We start from the raw sequence: 19,339 nt of genomic DNA, 5'->3' as shown, positions 1-19,339 counted from the left end.
ATTTAGATACTCTATAATATCTATTTAGCTGTGATAAATTTATCGATTACTCTATATGGGTTTTCCTCCTTTACATTGTATCTACGTGAGTTTTCAATATATGTTTTAATGAAACCTTAGCTTTGTTATGATCATGTGAATCTATATATTTTTGCTTTCAACTTTAAATTTTATTAACTATTGTAATTTTTTTATCCAAGTGCCAACTAACACTTATTATACTTTATTAAAATATCATATTATATTTTACTAATAAATAGATTCAAAGTCCTAGGCTATACTTTTAGTTCCTAAAATAGCGTAACAGTTATTTTAGTATGCACCATGGCACGAAAAAAAGAGAGTATTTCATACTCCTTCCGTTTCAAATTATAAGTCACTTTGACTTTATTGGTTCATCCGTTTTGCTATGTATTTAGACATATTATTATATCTAGATGCATAACAAAACGGATATATCAAAAAAGTCAAAGCGGCTTATAATTTGGAACGGAGGGAGTAGAATATAGGGGCATACCCCTAGCGTCGCCCCAGATCTTGCGGTCTGTTTATTTGCATAGAGCAGAGACTCACAAGCCTCTAGTGCTTGGCTTGGCACGCACAGACCATCCAGGGTGGCTAGACATAAACCTTTAAGTGTTATTGCAAAACCAGAAAAACATTCTAAGGAAGCCACTCTATGTCAAAGAGGTGGTTGAGATGGAGTTCTTCGCCGAAAGTAGTATGTCGACGAAATATGGTCGGCAGTCTACCTAGGGGTATGCCCAAGGTAATAGATTATCGGCAGACAGATACGCAAGCTACAAACAAGATGGTGACACAAGACATACACGAGGTTTTATCTAGGTTCGGCCGCCACGAAGGCGTAATACCTACGTCCTGCGTCTGATTGTATTGTTGTATGTCAATGAGAGATGTTTTTGAGAGGGGTCCCCTGCCCGCCTTATATAGTCTGGGGGGCAGGGTTACAGATCTGGAAACTAATCCTAACCAGTTACAATTGCCATAGGTGGCCGGATAAGGATTCATATTCTAACCGACCAGGATCTTGCTTGATCTCCAAGTCTGTCTTGATTCCTTGCGCGGGACTCCGAGCAGATTGGCCGGGCCACGCGTCGTCTTCTAGTGGGCCATACCCCCTAGTTTGGGTCGGCCCAAGCCTAGCCGTAAGGGTATTGGGGTTAATACCCCCACAGCTAGTCCCTGAGCACCATGTATTATGCTGCGACACGCCGTTCGATCTCCTTCGGCTAATGCGATCCGTCTTCATGTCATCTCCGACTGGTTGAAACATTGACCAAGCGAATGTGCCAGTATTCTGGTCAGAACAGAGAGTAGTAGACCACGATTATAGCCGAAAATTCCGGTTGTCCGAAGAATGCATGGTGCTCTAAAGAAAAAAAGAAAAAGATTTCTTTCTTGATCAAGTGTGCCCACTTGTATTTCTGAAAAGAAATGTAAGTAACCCTTGTACAGTAGTAGTTATGGCCAACAGTCAGAGCGTAGGGGTCGATAAAATAAACACATTCACCGCAAGGTGAAGTGTGCCCACTTAGTCCCCGAGCCTGGTAGTAGGTGACGCAGGCACGTGGTGCCAGGGTCTAAAAAGAATTCCCAATTAAGTTGAGAATCCAATCGTCATACAAGCGATACGAGATGCACCGGCAGGTGCATCGTACCGATGTAGTCCCCGAGCTTGCTGGAAGGCGAGGTATCAGCCTTGTAGCAAGGTCTAAGTTAGAAAAAATAAATGCCTCTCAACTGTATGCGAGTACTAATCACATGTAGCCGAGGAGAGCGGTCTCCGACCAATGGTCGGAGAATGGTCGGTGCAGTCCCTGAGCGAAGCATGGGTAAACGACGAATCCCCGAGAATAACTGTAGTCAGTTTAGTCCCTGTGCATGAGGGCGATCGAGACAGTTCCGAGCACGATGGTGGTCTAGACAGTCCCCGAGTACAATGGTGGTCTGGACAGTCTCCGAGCACGATGGTGATCGGGATAATCCCCAAGCACAAATAGTGTGGCTAAAAACCATATTCCACTTGTACTATTATTTCATGTATTTATTTATTTATTTGCTCTGACAAGTCTGGTCTGACACGTCTGGTCAAAGAAGTAGACGGGTATAGCACGTCATACTGCCTTTTTGTCTTGTCAAGCAAACAGTTGCGTGGCACCTGTCAGTAGGTGCATCAGCGTGGGCCCTCCCACACTAGCAATGAAGAGGCGCATATATTGGCGTAGATCTCGAGGCTATGAAAACAACCGTCTGCGGCGCGTGCGCACGTCTCCCAAGAATCTCGGGCAGACGAAACGGCATAACTCTTGGGTTAAATACAGTATAGGATAGGTAAGTTACTATATACTGAACCCTATTGCCATTCGCAACCGCAGCTTTCTTCTTCCTCTCGCCAACCCTAATACATCCGAAATCGCCACCAATCAATCCACCGCCATTTCCCCGTTCACCAGCAAGGACAGAGTCATGGCGAAAAATGATGCGTAGAAGAAAGCAGGGGTCATGGTGAAGGAATGGTGGAAATCGAAAAGCAACGAGCAGACCATTGAAGACCTCGTCACCATGGGGGTACTCCACAACAAGGAGCTCATAGGATGGCGTGCGCCAGAGGGCGAGGGGTACCCCGATCCACAACCAGGTGAGATCGTGGTGTTCGAGGATTACTTTAAACGGGGATTTAGGGTTCTGGTACATCCGTTTCTTCAAGGGCTATGTCTTTACTATGAGATTGGGATTTGCAATCTGCATCCCAACTCGATCCTCCTTGTCGCCACTTTTATACATCTCTGCGAAGCATATGGCGGCTTCCAGCCCCATTTCGATTTTTTTCGCCATCTTTTTTGCCTACGGAAGAAAGGAAGCGGTGGTTCGAAGATAGCCGAAGGTGTGTACCTCAACCTCCATGACGGCATGAAAGCCCAGTACCTGCACTACCCATGGAACACGTCGCTCGAAGACTGGTACAAGAAATGGTTCTACATCCACAAAGAGCCGAACACAATTACACTGTGCGACATGGGCTACATTCCGGAGAAGAGGACAAGCTGGTCAGAGAAACCCGAGCATCTTGGACAAATCCCAGAAATATTTGGAATGATCCCGTGGAAAAAACTAGATGGTCCGAGCGTGGTCGGGAGATTCATCAGCCGACGGATCCAGCCCTGCCAGAGGAGGGTACATCCTGGCTATGAGTATCAAGGGAGCGTGGACCCGACAAGGACGAGGCAGGAGGCGCTTGACAAAATCGAAGTCAAAGCCAGAATGGGCAAGCTATTTAACTTAGCCGATCCAAATTATGCCAGATTGAGCGACATCGAGCATGCTTTCAAGCTTGCCCGGCCTCCCCCAAAGGTAACTCGTCTTGCCTTGTACCCGTAGTCTTATATTGTGGTAGGATAAGTGAAAACTTACTGTGTTCACTCCCTTTTGTTACCCAGGTTAATGGTCGGGATAGAGCAATAGTATTTGTGTCGCCACCCCCTGGAGTAGAGTGGCCACAAGGAGCTGATCCCACCACCCAGATCAGCGTCGCAATCGAGGATGAGGACGTCGACTGGGCGGTGCTCGGAGCTGGAGAGGAGGTAGCGGCCAAAGCCGCTGGTAAGCAACCGGCTGCCCCCAAACAGTCGAAGAAGAGATCAGTAACCACCCTGCTCACCGGGGGTGCGCTAAATATCAATGAGCCCGAGGGGGGCCCGAAGGAGAACCCGGCCAGCAAGCGTCGGTAGGCGATTTTTGCTTGGTTGGACAATGACGCAGAGGAGGGAGAGGATGCAGACACCTTTTGACTTGTCCCTCGAAAAAGGAGGAAACAACTAGAGTCGATGGAGCAAGGTGTCTCCTCCACGCCTATGGGACCCACATTGCCAACGGCGGTGAAGGATGCAGCCGGGTCGACCTCGGGAGTACCTGGGCAAGGAACGCGATCGGCGATGGGAGTGACAACTCGACCGAGCATGCCACTGACCACTGCAGCGTGAAGGACAAGCAGCGGAGGGGTCAAGCACCAAGGCCCAGCGACAGTGCTGGATGTAGAGGGAGACCAGGAGTCACCCGCACAGCACGTGGAGCAAGTACGGCCGAAGAGACGCACCTTCTCCACATCATTCCGTGCTTCCAACATGTAAGTATTCGTAGCCTTATTATAAGTTAGCAATTTGCATTTAATATGATTACTTTCTGAACTTATCTCGAATGTACTAGCTCGGCATCCACCGAAAGTCCAGACCAGCTAGCCAGAAGTGGCGTGGCACCGCCAATAAGTGCAGAGCAGACTATCCAGCAGCCGACCACTGAGGAACCCATAGTAGAAGATCCGTTGGGGCCTCAGTAAGCAAACAGTCAAACAACAGTCCCCGAGCAGGTGGTTGAGGGAACAGCCGAGCCGGGCATGAGTGCTCCGAGCGCTAAACCTGCTGAGGGCAACACCTCAGCGTCGAGGGTAACAGAGCAGACTGAGGAGCAGCGGGCGGAGGTGAGAGCACAGACCACGTTTATCGACGCTACAGCTCATGGGAAGGCTATGGTGATCACAGATGTTACTGACGCCGGACCAGCACCAGGACCCGAAGAAGAGCCCGAAGAGGACGAGGTGGAGGAGGTCCTAGGCCATCTGCAAGACAAGCGACAACATGTGTATGTGTCACATTGGCGGAACGACCAATGGGTTGTCCATGAGGAAATCCCGGAGGTCGAAGAAACCAAGAAAGTTGAACGGGTGGCGAAACGGCTTATGACGGAGGTGCAGGTAAGCTTTGCTTCACCCCCTGGTCTTGCTATCTAGTCGTAGTTGTCTTACTTAGCTATCTGCACACAGGACTTAATGAAGACCGCAAGGTACCACAAGAAATGCTTTGACCAGATCGAGGGGATCGCTGCAAGCAACAAGGAGCTGACGGCGGAGGTGGAACGCTTGCGCCAGCGACTTGAAGCCGCCAATCATGAAAAAACGGTGCAAGAGTCCTAGAACCAGAACCTGGTCATCCAGCTCAATAATAAAGAGCGGGAAAGAACAAGTAAGTAGCCATTTTATCATACCGACTACTGACCAGTGCTGTTGCGTTGTTGGTAGTAACAGCTGTAGTGCAGGCTTAGAAGCTGAAGTGATCCGTCTCCGAGAGGAGAACAGTCGTGCGGTCATGGAGTGTGATCGCCTGAACGAGAACAACAGAAAACTGGCGCAAGACCAGTCGCAGCTCCGAGACCACACGACCAAGATGATAGAGGAGCTAAAAGGTAAGTTGTCCAAACCCCTCTGCTCATTTTTGTTGCCTGCCGTAGTTTGGCGTGGTCTGACGTTTTAATAGCGTGTGCGGTTTGCAGTTATAAAAGTCAATGCAAAGAAGCATCTAGAGGCCATGATAAAAGATCGTGACGGCTAGAAGGCGCAATGCCAAGAGATCACCAAGGATCGTGACACCTGGAAAAGCCGGTGCTAGGAGGTGGCGAAGGGCATTTTGCCGGTCCTTAACCTCATTGATCCGGCGCTAGTAGAAGATGTGCCAAGGACGCCGCAGCTGGGATTTATCGAGAGATGCCAGAAGGCATGGGGATGGTTCTAGGAGTTCATGAAGGAGGCAGGAGAGTATGCAGGTGCACATGTGCTGAGCATGGTACGTGCTCACTACCCCCTGATCGATCTCAGGTGCCTAGAGGCTGGATACCCGAAGGAGGTAGATCCAGACAAGGCCAAGGAGCTACGGATGACCCAGCTGGACTTGTCGGTGAAGATAATTGGCGACATTAACCTTTGTGGAGGTGCGACACCACCCATACAAGGAACGCCGTCAACAAGTCACCTTGGAGCGCCTTTATTTTCAAGCCAACCGGCGAAGCCTGCGGTCTCGACCAGCCAGGCGTCGGCGGGGCCATCTTCTTTAGCTCGATCAATGCTAGAGTCCTCGAGACCCGAGCACGATGTTAGGCCTAGTGAGCAGCAGGTGCCGTGTGCCCCGACCAGCCATTAGTGTAGGCTACAGCTGTGGAAGAAGATGTAGTTGTGTTATTGTAAACTTGGACCTTTTCAGGCAAGCTTGTAATAACGTAACTGTATATCAACATGAACTTGTTTGTTTTGTAGAAAATGCGTTTAAGCTCGGATATCGTGCTGATGTAACTAAGTTAGAACATGTTGGCGTTCTGTTTAGTTGTACCAGTTTAGTCGACACGTCATCCTGAAAGGTTTGTATGGCCCTGGTTTGTCTTGCAGTCGGAGTATGAGGTGCGTAGCTTGTGCACACATAGAAACACACTAGTCAAACCAGAGAGCACCTGCCGATCACTCGTACCATAGAGAGCAGATCCTATGCACGCGTTGTGAGGAACTAGAGACAGGGCCTGCTCCGAAAACCCGAGAAAGAATGGTGGTCGGTTTTAACTGGTAGAGTTAGAATAACAATAGACTTCGAAATGACACATTAGAGTGGTCGGAGAAATCATAATAGCTTTATTGAAATAAATCAATAGTACAAGAGGGGTACATATCTTAGTAGCTAAGCATAGAAATGCCTAAGATTGTCGATGTGCTAGGAATTGGGTACGTCTATGCCGTCTAGGCAAGCTAACCTGTAAGATGTAGGGCGTGTAACCTCCTTGATCATGAAGGGTCCTTCCTATGGGGTTGCGAGTTTGTGGACACCAGCCTGATTCATCTTCCACTTTAGGACCAGGTCCCCGACCATGAAGAACCGCTCCTTGATGTTCTTGTTGTAGTACCTATGCAAAATAGCAAGGTATTTGGCTGTACGTACGCAAGAATCAAGCCGCTTCTCTTCTGCACTATTCACTTCTAGCTCCTGTACTTTATTGGCCTTGTCTTCGTCAAAGTTCTCTACCCGTACTGATCTGAAGGCTATATCTACTGGGAGCACTGCCTCAGCGCCATAAACCATAAAGTATGGTGATACGCCGGTATTGTGACTGGGCTAGGTTCTGAGATCCCAGACCACAGCTGGTAACTCTTTGAGCCATCTTCCAGGAGCTTTGTCATTCTCTCTGTACATCCTCTTCTTGAGTGCGTCTAGGATCATACCGTTTGCCCGCTTGACCTGTCCATTAGCTCTAGGGTGTGCCACCGAGACATATTTTACTACTATGCTCCTTTCATCGCAGAAGTCCCAAAAAAGCGTTCCCGGTGAACTGAGTACCCAGATCAGTGATGACGCTGTTGGGTATGCCGAAGCGGTGGATGACCTGGTTGATGAACGTCATAGCCTTTTCTGAAGATACCTTAACCAGGGGCATGTACTCTATCCACTTGGAGAATTTGTCGATCAGCACAAAGACGCATGTAAATTTCCCAGGGGCCGGTTTGAAAGGCCCGATCATATCTAGTCCCCAACATGCGAAGGGCCAAGAGGCTGGTATAGTCTGAATCTCATGTGCTGGTACGTGGATTCTCTTGGTGAAGAACTGACAACCTTCACAATGGTGGACTAGCTTCTCTGCATCGGCTACGGCTGACGGCCAATAGAACCCTGCTTGGAAAGCCTTGCCAACCAGCGTTCTTAAGGCCACGTGGTTGCCGCAGGAGCTAGAGTGGATTTTGTCTAGGAGATGTTCACCATCCTCCTGGGTTATACACTTCATTAAGATTTCCTCCTTTGCGTTCTTGCGCCACAATTTGCCATCGACGAGCAGATACTGCTTACTGCGACGCATCAGGCGTTCGTTTTCTATCTGATCGGTGTAACCGCTACCATCTATCAGGTACTTGATGAAAGGTACTCTCCAGTTAGGCTCCTTAGTGGTCGAAGGTGGTTTGGTGGTGTTTGACACTGGAACCGTAGCCACCAATAGCTGGTCTGGAGGCTTGTCGACCACGGGATCCTCTTCTTTGATGGAGGGCATGAATAGGTCTTGGACAAATATGCCATGTGGTACTTTGGCTCGGGATGATACTAACTTTGACAGCGCATCTGCTGCTTGGTTTTTGTCCTGGACCACATGTGTGTACTCGATGCCATAGAACTTGCCTTCCAGCTTTCTGATCGCTTTGCAGTATGCGTCCATCTTTTTGCTGGTCGTATCCTAGTCCTTGTTGAGTTGGTTGATGACTAGAGTCGAGTCTCCGTAGACATAGAGACGTTTGACACCGAGCTCGACCGCAATGCGCAGACCGTGTAGGCATGGTTCGTACTCGACGGCGTTATTAGATGCCGGGAAATAAATCCTGAGGACATATCGGAGCTGCTCCTTGGATGGTGATACGAAAAGGACTCCTTCTCCTGCGCCGTCGATGTTGAGAGAGCCGTCGAAGTACATCTTCCAATACTTGGTGGGCCCCTGAGAGGCAGGTGTGCTTAAATCTGTCCACTCGACGATGAAATCGACAAGTGCCTAAGACTTGATTGTAGTATGGCTTGCAAATTCCAAGGAGAAAGGGCATAGCTCCATTGCCCATTTGACGATGCGTCCATTTGCATCCTTGTTGCGAATGATGTCTCCCAGAGGGTACTCAGTCATGACCACCATGCGATATCTGTCGAAGTAGTGTTTCAACTTTCGGGATGTGATTAGTATGGCATAGATCAGTTTCTAAATCTATGGGTACCTGGTCTTGGATTCATTGAGCACCTCGCTAACGAAATAAATTGGTCGCTGTACCTTGTAGACGTGGTCGGGCTCATCGCGCTCGACCACCATGGCAGTGGAGACCACTCGATTAGTTGTCGCGATGTAAAGTAGGAGGGTTTTGTCTTCTCTAGGAGCAGTGAGGACCGGAGGTGATGTAAGGAATTGTTTTAGCTGTGTAAAGGCAGCGTCTGCTTCCTCCGACCACTCAAACTTCTCGGATGCTTTGAGCAGCTTGAAAAACGGTAGTCCTTTTTCACCTAATCTTGATATGAAACAACTGAGGGCAGCCATGCATCTGGTAAGCTTCTGAACATCCTTCACCTTTTTGGGTGGCTTCATGTCCAAGACAGCTTTTACCTTCTCTGGGTTAGGGCGTATGCCATCATGACTGACGACGTTGCCGAGCAATATACCAGATGGAACACCAAAGATGCACTTCTTTGGGTTTAATTTCCATTGGAATATGTTAAGAGCTGCAAAGGTACGTTCGAGGTTGTCAACAAGGGTGTATGCTTCCTTGGTTTTAACAACTACATCGTCAACATAAGCCTCGATGAGGTCGTCTTTTATCTCGTCTTTGAGGCAGGCCTGTATGGCATGTTGGTAGGTAGCCCTGGCATTCTTGAGCCCAAACGATGTGGTCGTGTAGCAGTAGGCGCCGAAGGGCGTGATGAAGGATGTCTTGATCTGGTCGTCCTTTTTGAGAGCGATCTGGTGATAACCAGAGTAGCAATCGAGAAAGGAAAGCAACTCGCAACCGGCAGTTGAATCTACGACCTCGTCTATGCGAGGTAAGCCGAAGGGGTCTTTAGGGCAGTGTTTGTTGAGATCAGTGTAGTCAACGCATATTCTCCATTCATTATTCTTTTTGCGTACAAGAACCGGGTTGGCTAACCACTCCGGATGATATACTTCTTTGATAAATCCAGCTGCTAAAAGTCGTGTAACTTCTACCCTAATAGCCTCCTTTTTGTTGCGAGTGAACCGTCGTAGCTTTTGCTTGATGGGTTTGGCCTTGCCATCGACATTTAAGGAGTGCTCGATCAAGTTCTAAGGTACATCGGGCATGCCAGCGGGTTTCCATGCGAACACACTCATGTTGCTTCTCAAGAACCTAACGAGCGCGTCTTCCTATTTAGGATCCTGGTTGGCCTCGATAAGGGCCGTTTTGTTGGGATCACCATCGACCAGCTGGATCGCTTTGTGCTCTTTGGACTTGATGTTCTTGCGTGGGGCCTCGAGCTCTGGGATCTCCTGGTGATTGGCTGGGGTCTTCTTGGCGTCGAGCGTGGTCTCGGCCATGCGAATAGAGAGGTCATGAGCCTATGCTATTTTGAAGCTATCATCCTCGTAGGTATAAGCTGCGTATACGTTGCCCCTGAGAGTTAGAACCCTTTCTCAGTAGGCATCTTTGAGCACCAAATACCTATAGTGAGGTATGGCCATGAACTTGGTGAGCGTTGGTCGACCAAGGATAGCATGGTAGGTGCCTTCGAAGTTGGCGACCACGAAGTTGACGTAGTCGGTGTGGAAGTGGTCTGGGGTACCAAATTGCACAAGTAGCGTGATCTGCCCGAGAGGTGTAGAGCTCTGTCCAGGGAGAACACCCCAGAACTGTGCCTCGTATGGCTTGAGATCAGCCTAGGTTATCTTCAGGGCTAGCAAACTGTTCTTGAACAGTATATCGATGGAACTACCGCCATCAATCAGCACTCTATCGAACTAAACCTTGTTGATACAAGGATCGAGGACCAGAGGAAAATGCCCTGGCTCAGGTATGGCGGCCCATTGGTCCCTTCTACTGAAGGAGATCTCACGGTGGGACCAAGGAGGGAGGCGTTGAAGGGTCGAGATTGCGGACTAGAGGGGGGGGGGTGAATAGTCTTTTCTAAAATTAATCACATTGGCTAACCGAAACAAGTGCGGAATTAAAACTATTGGTCTAGCCAAGACAACACCCCTCTATATATGTTCTCTAGCACCTTCCAAAGATACTAATTATGCAACTAAGGTGCCAGGCTAGCTAGAGCTCTCCTAAACAATTCTAGGAGCAAGGTTACACAAACCTATGCCACTAGTAATTTAAGCAACAAGGGAGCTCCTACATATGCTAGTAAGCAAAAGCACAAAGCTAACTAAGCTCACTAGCAAGGCAACCAATGCCTAATTAGAGAGCGCAAATACTTAGCTACACAAACTAAGCAATGTGACTAACAAGGTTACTAAAACCAAATTAGCTACGCAAAGGAGCTACTTCTATGCTACACAAGCAAGAAGGTAATTAGCAAGCTACACAAGCTATCTAATTACAAGAGCAACTACACAAGCTTAATATGTATAAAAGTAATTGCAAGCTTGTGTAATGGGGATGCAAACCAACGGGAAGAACTAGGTTGACACGATGATTTTTCTCCCGAGGTTCACGTGTTTGCCAACACGCTAGTCCCCGTTGTGTCGACCGCTCACTTGGTGGTTCGGCGGCTAATTAGCATCACCCGCTAAGCCCGCACGTCGGGCGCCGCAAGAACCTACCCCGGAAGTGAGGGTAGCTCAATGACACGCTTTACTAGAGTTGCTCTTCACGGCTCCCGCGGGGCGAGCACAATGCCCCTCACAAGCACTTCTCCGGAGCGCCGCACAAGCTTCTTGCGCGCTTCGACGGAGACCACCACCAAGCCGTCTAGGAGGTGGCAACCTCCAAGAGTAACAAGCACCATTGGCTTGCAACTCGATCACCTAGTGCCACTCGATGCAATCGCACTAGAATCGCTCACTCACACAGTCGGATGATCGCTATCAAGTATGTGTGAGATGGAGGGCTCCTAAGCACTCTCAAGCATGGACACAAAGTCCCCTAAGGTGCTCCACACCAGCCATGGCCGAAGGCCACTTCTATTTATAGCCCCAAGGGCTAAACTAGCCGTTACCCCTTCACTGGGCAAAAATCGGGAGGACCGGACGCTCCGGTCGAGTTGACTGGACGCTGGACCTCAGCATCTGGTCGCCCACAGACGACCACGTGTCCCGATTCCAACGGTCACTTGACTTGACCGGACGCAGCAGCTTTCAACTGACCGGACGCTGAACCCCCAGCGTCCGGTCGTTTCTAGTAAGGTACCGACCTCGACCGGACGTGTCCGGTCACACTTGATCGGACGCAGCCCAGCGTCCGATCACACTCCAGCTTCTGCGTCACCGTACGTCAGCCTGACCGGACGCAGCCAGCCAGCGTCCGGTGCTTTCAGACCCAGCGTCCGGTCAGTTGACCGACGCCAGCATCTTCGCGATCAACTCGTTTTCACTTCTAACTTCTTCACCCTTGCTCCAAAGAGCCAACCACAAGAATTTGCATCTGGCGCAATAGAAAATAGGCATTCCATTTTCCCAAAACCCATCTCAACCCTGCAAACACCACCTCCTTTGTAAATGTGCCAACACCACCAAGTGTACACCACCATGTGTATGTGTGTTAGCATTTTCACAATCATTTCCCAAAGGATGTTAGCCACTCAACTTTCCACGCCACTCGATCCTAGCGACAATGCAAAGTTAGATCACTCGAGTGGCACTAGATGACCGATATGCAAACAAGTTTGCCCCTCTTGATAGTACGGCCATCTATCCTAAACCCGGTCATAAACTTCTCTACACACCAATGACCGGTGAAATGAAATACCCTAGGTTATTCCTTTGCCTTGCGCATTCCATTCCATCTCCTCCAATGTCGATGCAACATATGCACCAACACGATCAACAATGATATGATCCACTTCATATCATCATGTGATCATATTGGTTCATCGATCTTGACTTTACTTGCTCTTCACCGTTGCCATCGTCCATCGGTGCCAAGTCTTGCTCAAGCTTCACCGCCACGCGGTCCATCACTCCAAAGCCTTCGACTTGCCCTTCATGCTTGCAACCGGTCCATCAAGCCAAGTCTTGTCTTGATCTTCTCCACCTTGATCACATGACTCAATGTCATGTCTCATGTGCAATAAGCTCCTTCATCATCACATGTGTGAGCTTTGCAACATCTCCAAGCCATTTTCACCTCCATGGCATATGTTGCTCACACACATGTACCTGTGGACTAATCACCTGTGTATCTCACATAAACACAATTAGTCCACCTAAGTTGTCACTCAATTACCAAAACCAAACAAGGACCTTTCAGGCATGGATCGGCGATGAGGTTGTCGGCATTGGCCACGTTCAAGCAAGCGCGGGCGAGCAGCTTGCATTCTCGTTTGGTCTTGATGGACACTCTGCCCCCAATGATGGTGTGGACGCGGTCGGTTGGCTTGACGTACTTGTGACGGGGATCTACGTCTTCATCATCGTTGTCCTCGTTACGCTGCTCCCCTGCGTCGTTGGGCTTGTCGGATGTATCCGAAGCCTGTTGGCGCGTGTAGATAGATTTGAGAACACGACAATTCTCCATGGTATGGTTTGACTTGGGATAGAGTTGGCAGGGTCCTTTCAATGCTTTGGCGTAGTCTTCTTCGTAGTTACGATGTCCGCCACCTTTTTTAATGGCGTTGACTTCGCCGTCATCTCCCGAGCACGCTTGCCCCTGTAATCGTTACGACGATTACGCCACTGATTACGCTGGTCGCGGTGGTCACGGGAATCGTTGCGCTGGTTGCGGCGATCAAAATTATCGTTCCGACCAAGATTGCTGCGGTAGTCATCGCGGTGTGGGGGGTGGTCGGAGCGTAGAACCCTTGCTGCTTCTTCGACGATTATCTTTTTAGCATCATCGGCATCTGCATATTTTTTAGCAGTGGCTAGGAGCGCTGTGACTGATTTAGGTCTTTTGCGGAGGAGCTTGTCCCTTAGGGCATCGTGGAAGCGGAGACCAGTGATGAAAGCTTCGATTGCTTTGTTGTCGGAGATTGATGGGACCTTGATGCGCATCTCTGAGACACGTCGGACGTACTCGCACAGTGGCTCATCTTTGCGATCTCGAATCCGCTGCAGATCATATTTGTTGCCGGGTTGTTCACGAGTAGCAATGAAGTTGTCGATGAATGCTTGCTTGAGCTCTTACCAAGAATCAAAGTAGTTCACCGGCAAGCTAACCAGCCATTGGTGGCCTGCATGGCCGACGGCAACTGGGAAGTAATTAGACATGACGTACTCATCAGCCATGGCTGATCTGCACGCGGTTTCATAGAGCATGACCCATAACTCGGGGTTCTCCTTGCCGTCGCACTTCTAGAGTTTTTCGAGCTTGAAGTTCTTGGGCCATATGACTTGGCGAAGGTGAGGAGTAAACTGCTTCAAACCCGGAGGGCTGTGGGTAGTATCATATTCCATACGGCGATAGCTTTCGTGGGATGCACGATCGTTGGCTCTTTGGTTAATGCGATCACGCAGATCGCGTTCTCCGAGGGAATGGCGGAGATCGTTATTGCCATCACGGCGATCCCGATTGCCACCCTGGTTGACCCTGCGACCGAGGTTATCACGGCGATTGTCGCGGTTGTCGTCCCGGTAGCCGCGGCGGTTGTCGTCCCTACCACCATCATGACCACCGTTTTCGCCTTGACGGTTGTCTGATGGGTCATTGTTGCGTGAGCCATGTTGGTTGGGTGGCTGTGAGTGACTTGAGTACTGGCGGCTACGGCTTGATTCGACTGAGATAGACGGAGCCCGAGCTTGGTTTGCAATCTCTGCGGTCTAGGCTATAGCAGCCGTCAAGTAAGCTTGTACATCATCATGAATTGCCTGGATTTCTAGGGTATTGGGTAGTCGTTGCATTATTGCCATAGCAACAGCTACATTGGCTCTTGGAGTCCTGAAGACCTGCTTGTCCCCTACCCTATCAAAGGCATTGTTAAGATCGCGTGGCTGGACCCTTATGCGCCGTGCCTCCTCTTCTGCCTCGACTTCGGCTTGTCGGTGATTAAACCGGTCAATATTGCGTGCTTCGCGTGCTAGCCTTTCTTGTTCTGTTTCACCAACTGTCGGTGGCTCGTCATTGCTGACGACATTGATCAAGCCTCCTCGCCTTGGTGGGAAGGATGGGAGTCGTGGGAACCCCGGGGAGTGGTCTGGGATATCCAGATCGTGTTCAACTTCTTCATTGTCACGATGCTAGAGCTCAGTGTGGATGGAGCCATTAGATGTGATGCCGGACGGGGAGCTTGAGCCGCCCTCTTGAACTATGTGAACCGATCCTCCTCAATCCGGACCATGTTGACGAAGTTGCGCAGGCCGTAGGGCTGAGCCTGGTAATTCTCCATCAAGGCTTCGCACTCGAAGAGCCAGAGACCCGTTGCGGGGGCTGATCGGCGACGAACGGAACACCCTTCAGGAGTAGACGTGACCACGAGATCCGTACCGAGTCGTGCAGGATGACTGGCCCGAGCTGGTCGGGTAGATCTGTTGTGGGTAGTGGTTACCTGCTAGGTAGGTTGATTTTGAATCGAATCTACCAGAGCTAGGGTTTCAGCGAGCTTGGTGCCGACCCGATCGATGGAGTCGAGCAGGTCGGTGTTGTCGATCTGCCTCCCTTTGTAGCGAGGAAGCGAACGACGGGTTGTCGGCGTGGCTAAAGACGATGCTGGTGTAGCCGGAGTCAGATCTAACATGGTCGGAGCCATAGCCGATGCTGGTGAAGCAGTGGTCGACGCAGATCGGATCCGCGCCTCCTCCGTGGTCATGGCGATGAAGTTGTCGGAGCCAGTGGTCTAGGTGATCTGGCCGATGGTGAACGTGAGGCCGTTCGGCGTAGCCATGGATCCGGGGATGATGACCATCTTGTTCTTCTGGGGAGCAGTACGCACACCCCCTACCTGACGCGCCACTGTCGACGAAATATGTTCGGCAGTCTATCTAGGGGTATGCCCAAGGTAGTAGATTATCGGCAGACAGATGCGCAAGCTACAAACAAGATAGTGACGCAAGACAGACACGAGGTTTTATCCAGGTTCGGCCGCCGTGAAGGCGTAATACCTACGTCCTGCGTCTGATTGTATTGCTGTATGTCAATGAGAGGTGTTTTTTAGAGGGGTCCCCTGCCCGCCTTATATAGTCTGGGGGGCAGGGTTACAGATCTGGAAACTAATCCTAACCAGTTACAATTGCCATATGTGGCCGGATAAGGATTTCTATTCTAACCGACCAGGATCTTGCTTGATCTCCAAGTCTGTCTTGATTCCTTGCGCGGGACTTCGAGCAGATTGGCCGGGCCGCGCGTCGTCTTCTAGTGGGCCAGACCCCCTGGTCCGGGCCGGCCCAAGCCTAGCCATAAGAGTATAGGGGTTAATACCCCCACATAGTAGTTATCACTTTGTGTTAGTGACAGTAAGGGCTTGCTTGAATTTTTTTCTCTAAACTTTAGAGCTAAAGCTCCACACAGGTGGTCTAAAGTTAGCTCTAAACTTTAGTCCACATCACATTAAAGATTTAGACTTTAAAAGTGAGCTAAAGTGCTCTAAAATTTAGAGAATGAGATCAAATAGGCCCTAAACAATGAAGGAAGGAAAATTAATTGCATGCTTGGACAGTTAGACTAAAACTTAGAACATCACCATCTTAATGAAATTACAGTGTTTTACTCCTGTGTAGTGCCAACACAAAAGTTTTAACAATAATACCGAAGTGTAATAATGATTTTGCAAAAGAATCCGTTCGTGCAGATTTAGATAGAAGCAACTCCTGTGTAGTGCTACAGAGAAGGCTCATCTGATTGGCTTGTCGTCATATATCTGATTGAGCTGAGGAGACTCATCCGATCATCCCTCTCCACCACTCTTTTTTTTAGCATAATTTGGCAGGTGTTCTGCCGTTTCATTTCAGTTTAGATGCAAAGGTTCAAAGGTTACAAAACACTCACACTACACAGAGAGAGAAAACACAAACCTAGATGACAAAACAGAGGAGACAAGGAGGGAAAAGGAAAAGAAGAGAGGCAGCAGCAGATTTCAGTCCACGTTTCTAATTCTTGGGCTGCCATCTGTAGCAGTCTTAGGTCGTTTCGAATCACTTCTAAGAGTTCCTCTATGCTGCGTGCTTTGTCGTTGAAGACTCGTTTGCATCGCTCCTTCCAAATATTCCACCAGTCCCTGATGTTGTTCGTGGTGATTGCAGGCCCTTGTTTATTGCTCCAAGCTTCCACTTGTCGCCACAGTCGCTCTCCACCACACATGTATCAGCAGATTGGCAGTCACACAAATGTCATGACTGCTCCGCAATGTTTTAAATAGCGGGCTAAGTCTCTTAGCTAGCAGCCTCTCCAAAAGGCTAAGAAAAGCTATAGCGAGTTAAATAGCGAGCTAAGCCATTTAGCGGCTGAGTAAAAAATATGTCAAACATCATGTAATTTTACACGTAATAAAGATATAGAAGATAAAAACATTACAAATACCAATAGGAACAGATAGTTCAAAGTCTTACTAACACATTACATCAAAGTTCGTAGTTCATAAATGATACATCATACATCACATAGGAACATACGTGAGTTCAAAGTTCATACAAAGATGATAGACAGCTAGACAAATAAACAAAAGACATGGAGCCATATGCCATAGTCTGGTACATTAAAATGAAAGCCCAGGCCAAATAACGGTGCTAAATGAACTACAATTTAGCGGAATTAGCGCACTATTAGCAGCTAATAGTGGGAAAAATCGTTTAGCGTTAAAATCCTGGTAGCTTAGCGCTTCCAGATCCGCTAAATAACGCTATAGCGTCCACGCTATTTAAAACTTTGCTGCTCCGCTGGGCGCTGGTGGAGCCACGCGATGGCGTCCACGAAGCACTTCCGGTACCTCTCCATGCCAGCCGGCTGCAGAGAGACTCCGACCTCCATCCCGCCGGCGCTACTCCGGCTCTCCGCCATCGCCAATGCCCCGGTCCTCGCCACGGACACGATATCCACCTTCGCCGGCCGGCCGAATCCGAAGTCCAGGTCGTAGACGCGGAACCTCGGCGAGCCAGCCACGGACAGCAGTGTACCCGTTGCGCCTGCCTCCTTGATGCGGTCTATCCACACGTCCATGGCGGATGTCCCGATGTCGCGTACAGCTTCGTCAATGGAGGAGGCGACCGCGGCGCACGCGCTAAATAGGCCAACTGCGCCGGCCGCCGCCAGCTCTCCCTGTGGTGCCAGCGCGAACGCTGGGCCGACGCAGTTGCCGAGGTACTTGTCCGGCAGTGGAGGCTTCATCCGCAAGCGGTGGTCGACAGCAAAGAGCAAGCAGGCCGTCGGGCCAGCTCCGGCGCCGCTGCTCACTTTGTCTTTGGCTCGCTGGTAGCACGACCAGACGAAGCCAAAGGTGGCAACCAAAGAGGAGCACCGGGGCGGCGCAACGCGGCGCCTCGCAGCCTCGTCGGCCACGGCATCCTTGACGCGTTTCAGGTCGTCCTTGGACAGAACGAACGTGGCGATGAGCTGGTCGGCGGACATCTTGACGAATTCCATCTCATCAGTGCTCGGCGCCCCTTGGAAGAAGACATCGTACAGGCCCCTGGGGTCGGGGAGGAGACTCCGGTCGATGACAGGAGGCGGAGGCGGCGTTTCGGTACCGCTGCACGCGGCCGCCCAGGTGTGCAGGAGGTGCGTGGAGCCCGAGCCGTCGCAGGCGGCGTGGTGCACCGTGACGCCGATGGCGAGGCCGCGGCGCGCGGACAGCAGCGTGGCTTGCAACGCGAACAGCCCGCCGCCCTCCGGCAGCGGCGGCACGAGAGTTGCGATCTTGGCGACCTCCCGGGGCTCATCGGTGGTGAGGCCGTCGATGTCTGCATCGTCGTCGTCGTCGTACTCGGCGACGGTGAAGGTGACGGCGTCACCCGGTTGGTAGTGCAGCTCGTAGCGGTCGGACGTTCCGGGGGTGAGGCGGATGCGGCCGGCGAGCGGGTAGAAGGCGCGGACGGCCTGGTGCAAGGAGCCCCTGAGGATGGAGATGATGGTGCCGACGTCAGCGTCGGGGGCGAGGCGGTAGAAGAGGAGGCGCTCGACGGGCGGGGAGTGGAGCCAGATGATGTCGAAGAAGGTGAGCGGGAGCGAGGTCTCCGGCGGTGACGGAGACGGCGGCACGAGGGTGGTGTCGTGTACGCGGAGGCGAGGAGATGAGGAGGCGGCCCCTGCAGGTAGCTGCTGCTGGTCCGGCGCCGCGGCCATGGCCATCGTCACCGCCAATAGCAACGTCGGACGTTGTACTTGCGCAGTTGGGGAAGAGTAGCACAGAACTACTGCTACAGTCTGCAGATCAGCGGATGCCTTGCCACCGTTCTCTGTCACAGCTTGGACTTGGTGCTCTCTCCTATCCATCCCTTTCTATCTTCTGGATGGTACGGTACGTCATCCATGACTGCAAAAAGCCAAAAAACACACCGTACCTCAATGGAAAAAAAAAATGGACACTTCACGGTCTGCGTTATTGTTGCGTGGGCCAAACACATCATTTTCAACCTTTTCACCTCAATTCAAAAAGAAAAAAGACAAAAAAGAGAGGGAATGAGAAACCTTTTGTCTTTTCTTTTGTGGGATAAACAACTTATGAATTTTTCCTGCGCTAAACATATCAAAGCACTCAAGATGTTAAATAGGAGTAACTCTGCTGCCTGCGGATGGCCTCTTATGCTACTATGCGCACGACGGCACGAATACAACACACCAAACGTGTCCATGCTGAAGCAGGCTTCCGAGAGGACGAAGACGATAGACGAACGCCAGGGCTGATAGCGACACGGAGGTACTGTTTGTTTATCTTATAATCTGTAATTTTCA

General features: G+C 50.3%; 1 protein-coding gene across 1 annotated transcript; it reads right to left on the bottom strand.

The window, feature by feature from the left end:
* Window positions 1-17,118: 17,118 nt before the first annotated feature.
* LOC136458731 (malonyl-CoA:anthocyanidin 5-O-glucoside-6''-O-malonyltransferase-like) lies at window positions 17,119-18,851 on the bottom strand. Its single transcript, XM_066458659.1, has one exon. It carries the CDS (start codon window positions 18,734-18,736, stop codon window positions 17,306-17,308), a length of 1,431 nt encoding a protein of 476 aa, XP_066314756.1. The 5' UTR covers window positions 18,737-18,851; the 3' UTR covers window positions 17,119-17,305.
* Window positions 18,852-19,339: the final 488 nt, after the last annotated feature.

Source organism: Miscanthus floridulus, chromosome 6 (genome assembly GCF_019320115.1).
Source record: "Miscanthus floridulus cultivar M001 chromosome 6, ASM1932011v1, whole genome shotgun sequence".
NCBI lineage: Eukaryota > Viridiplantae > Streptophyta > Magnoliopsida > Poales > Poaceae > Miscanthus > Miscanthus floridulus.
Note: the sequence above shows the minus strand (reverse complement) of the source record. Positions and strands in the feature narration are given on the sequence as shown.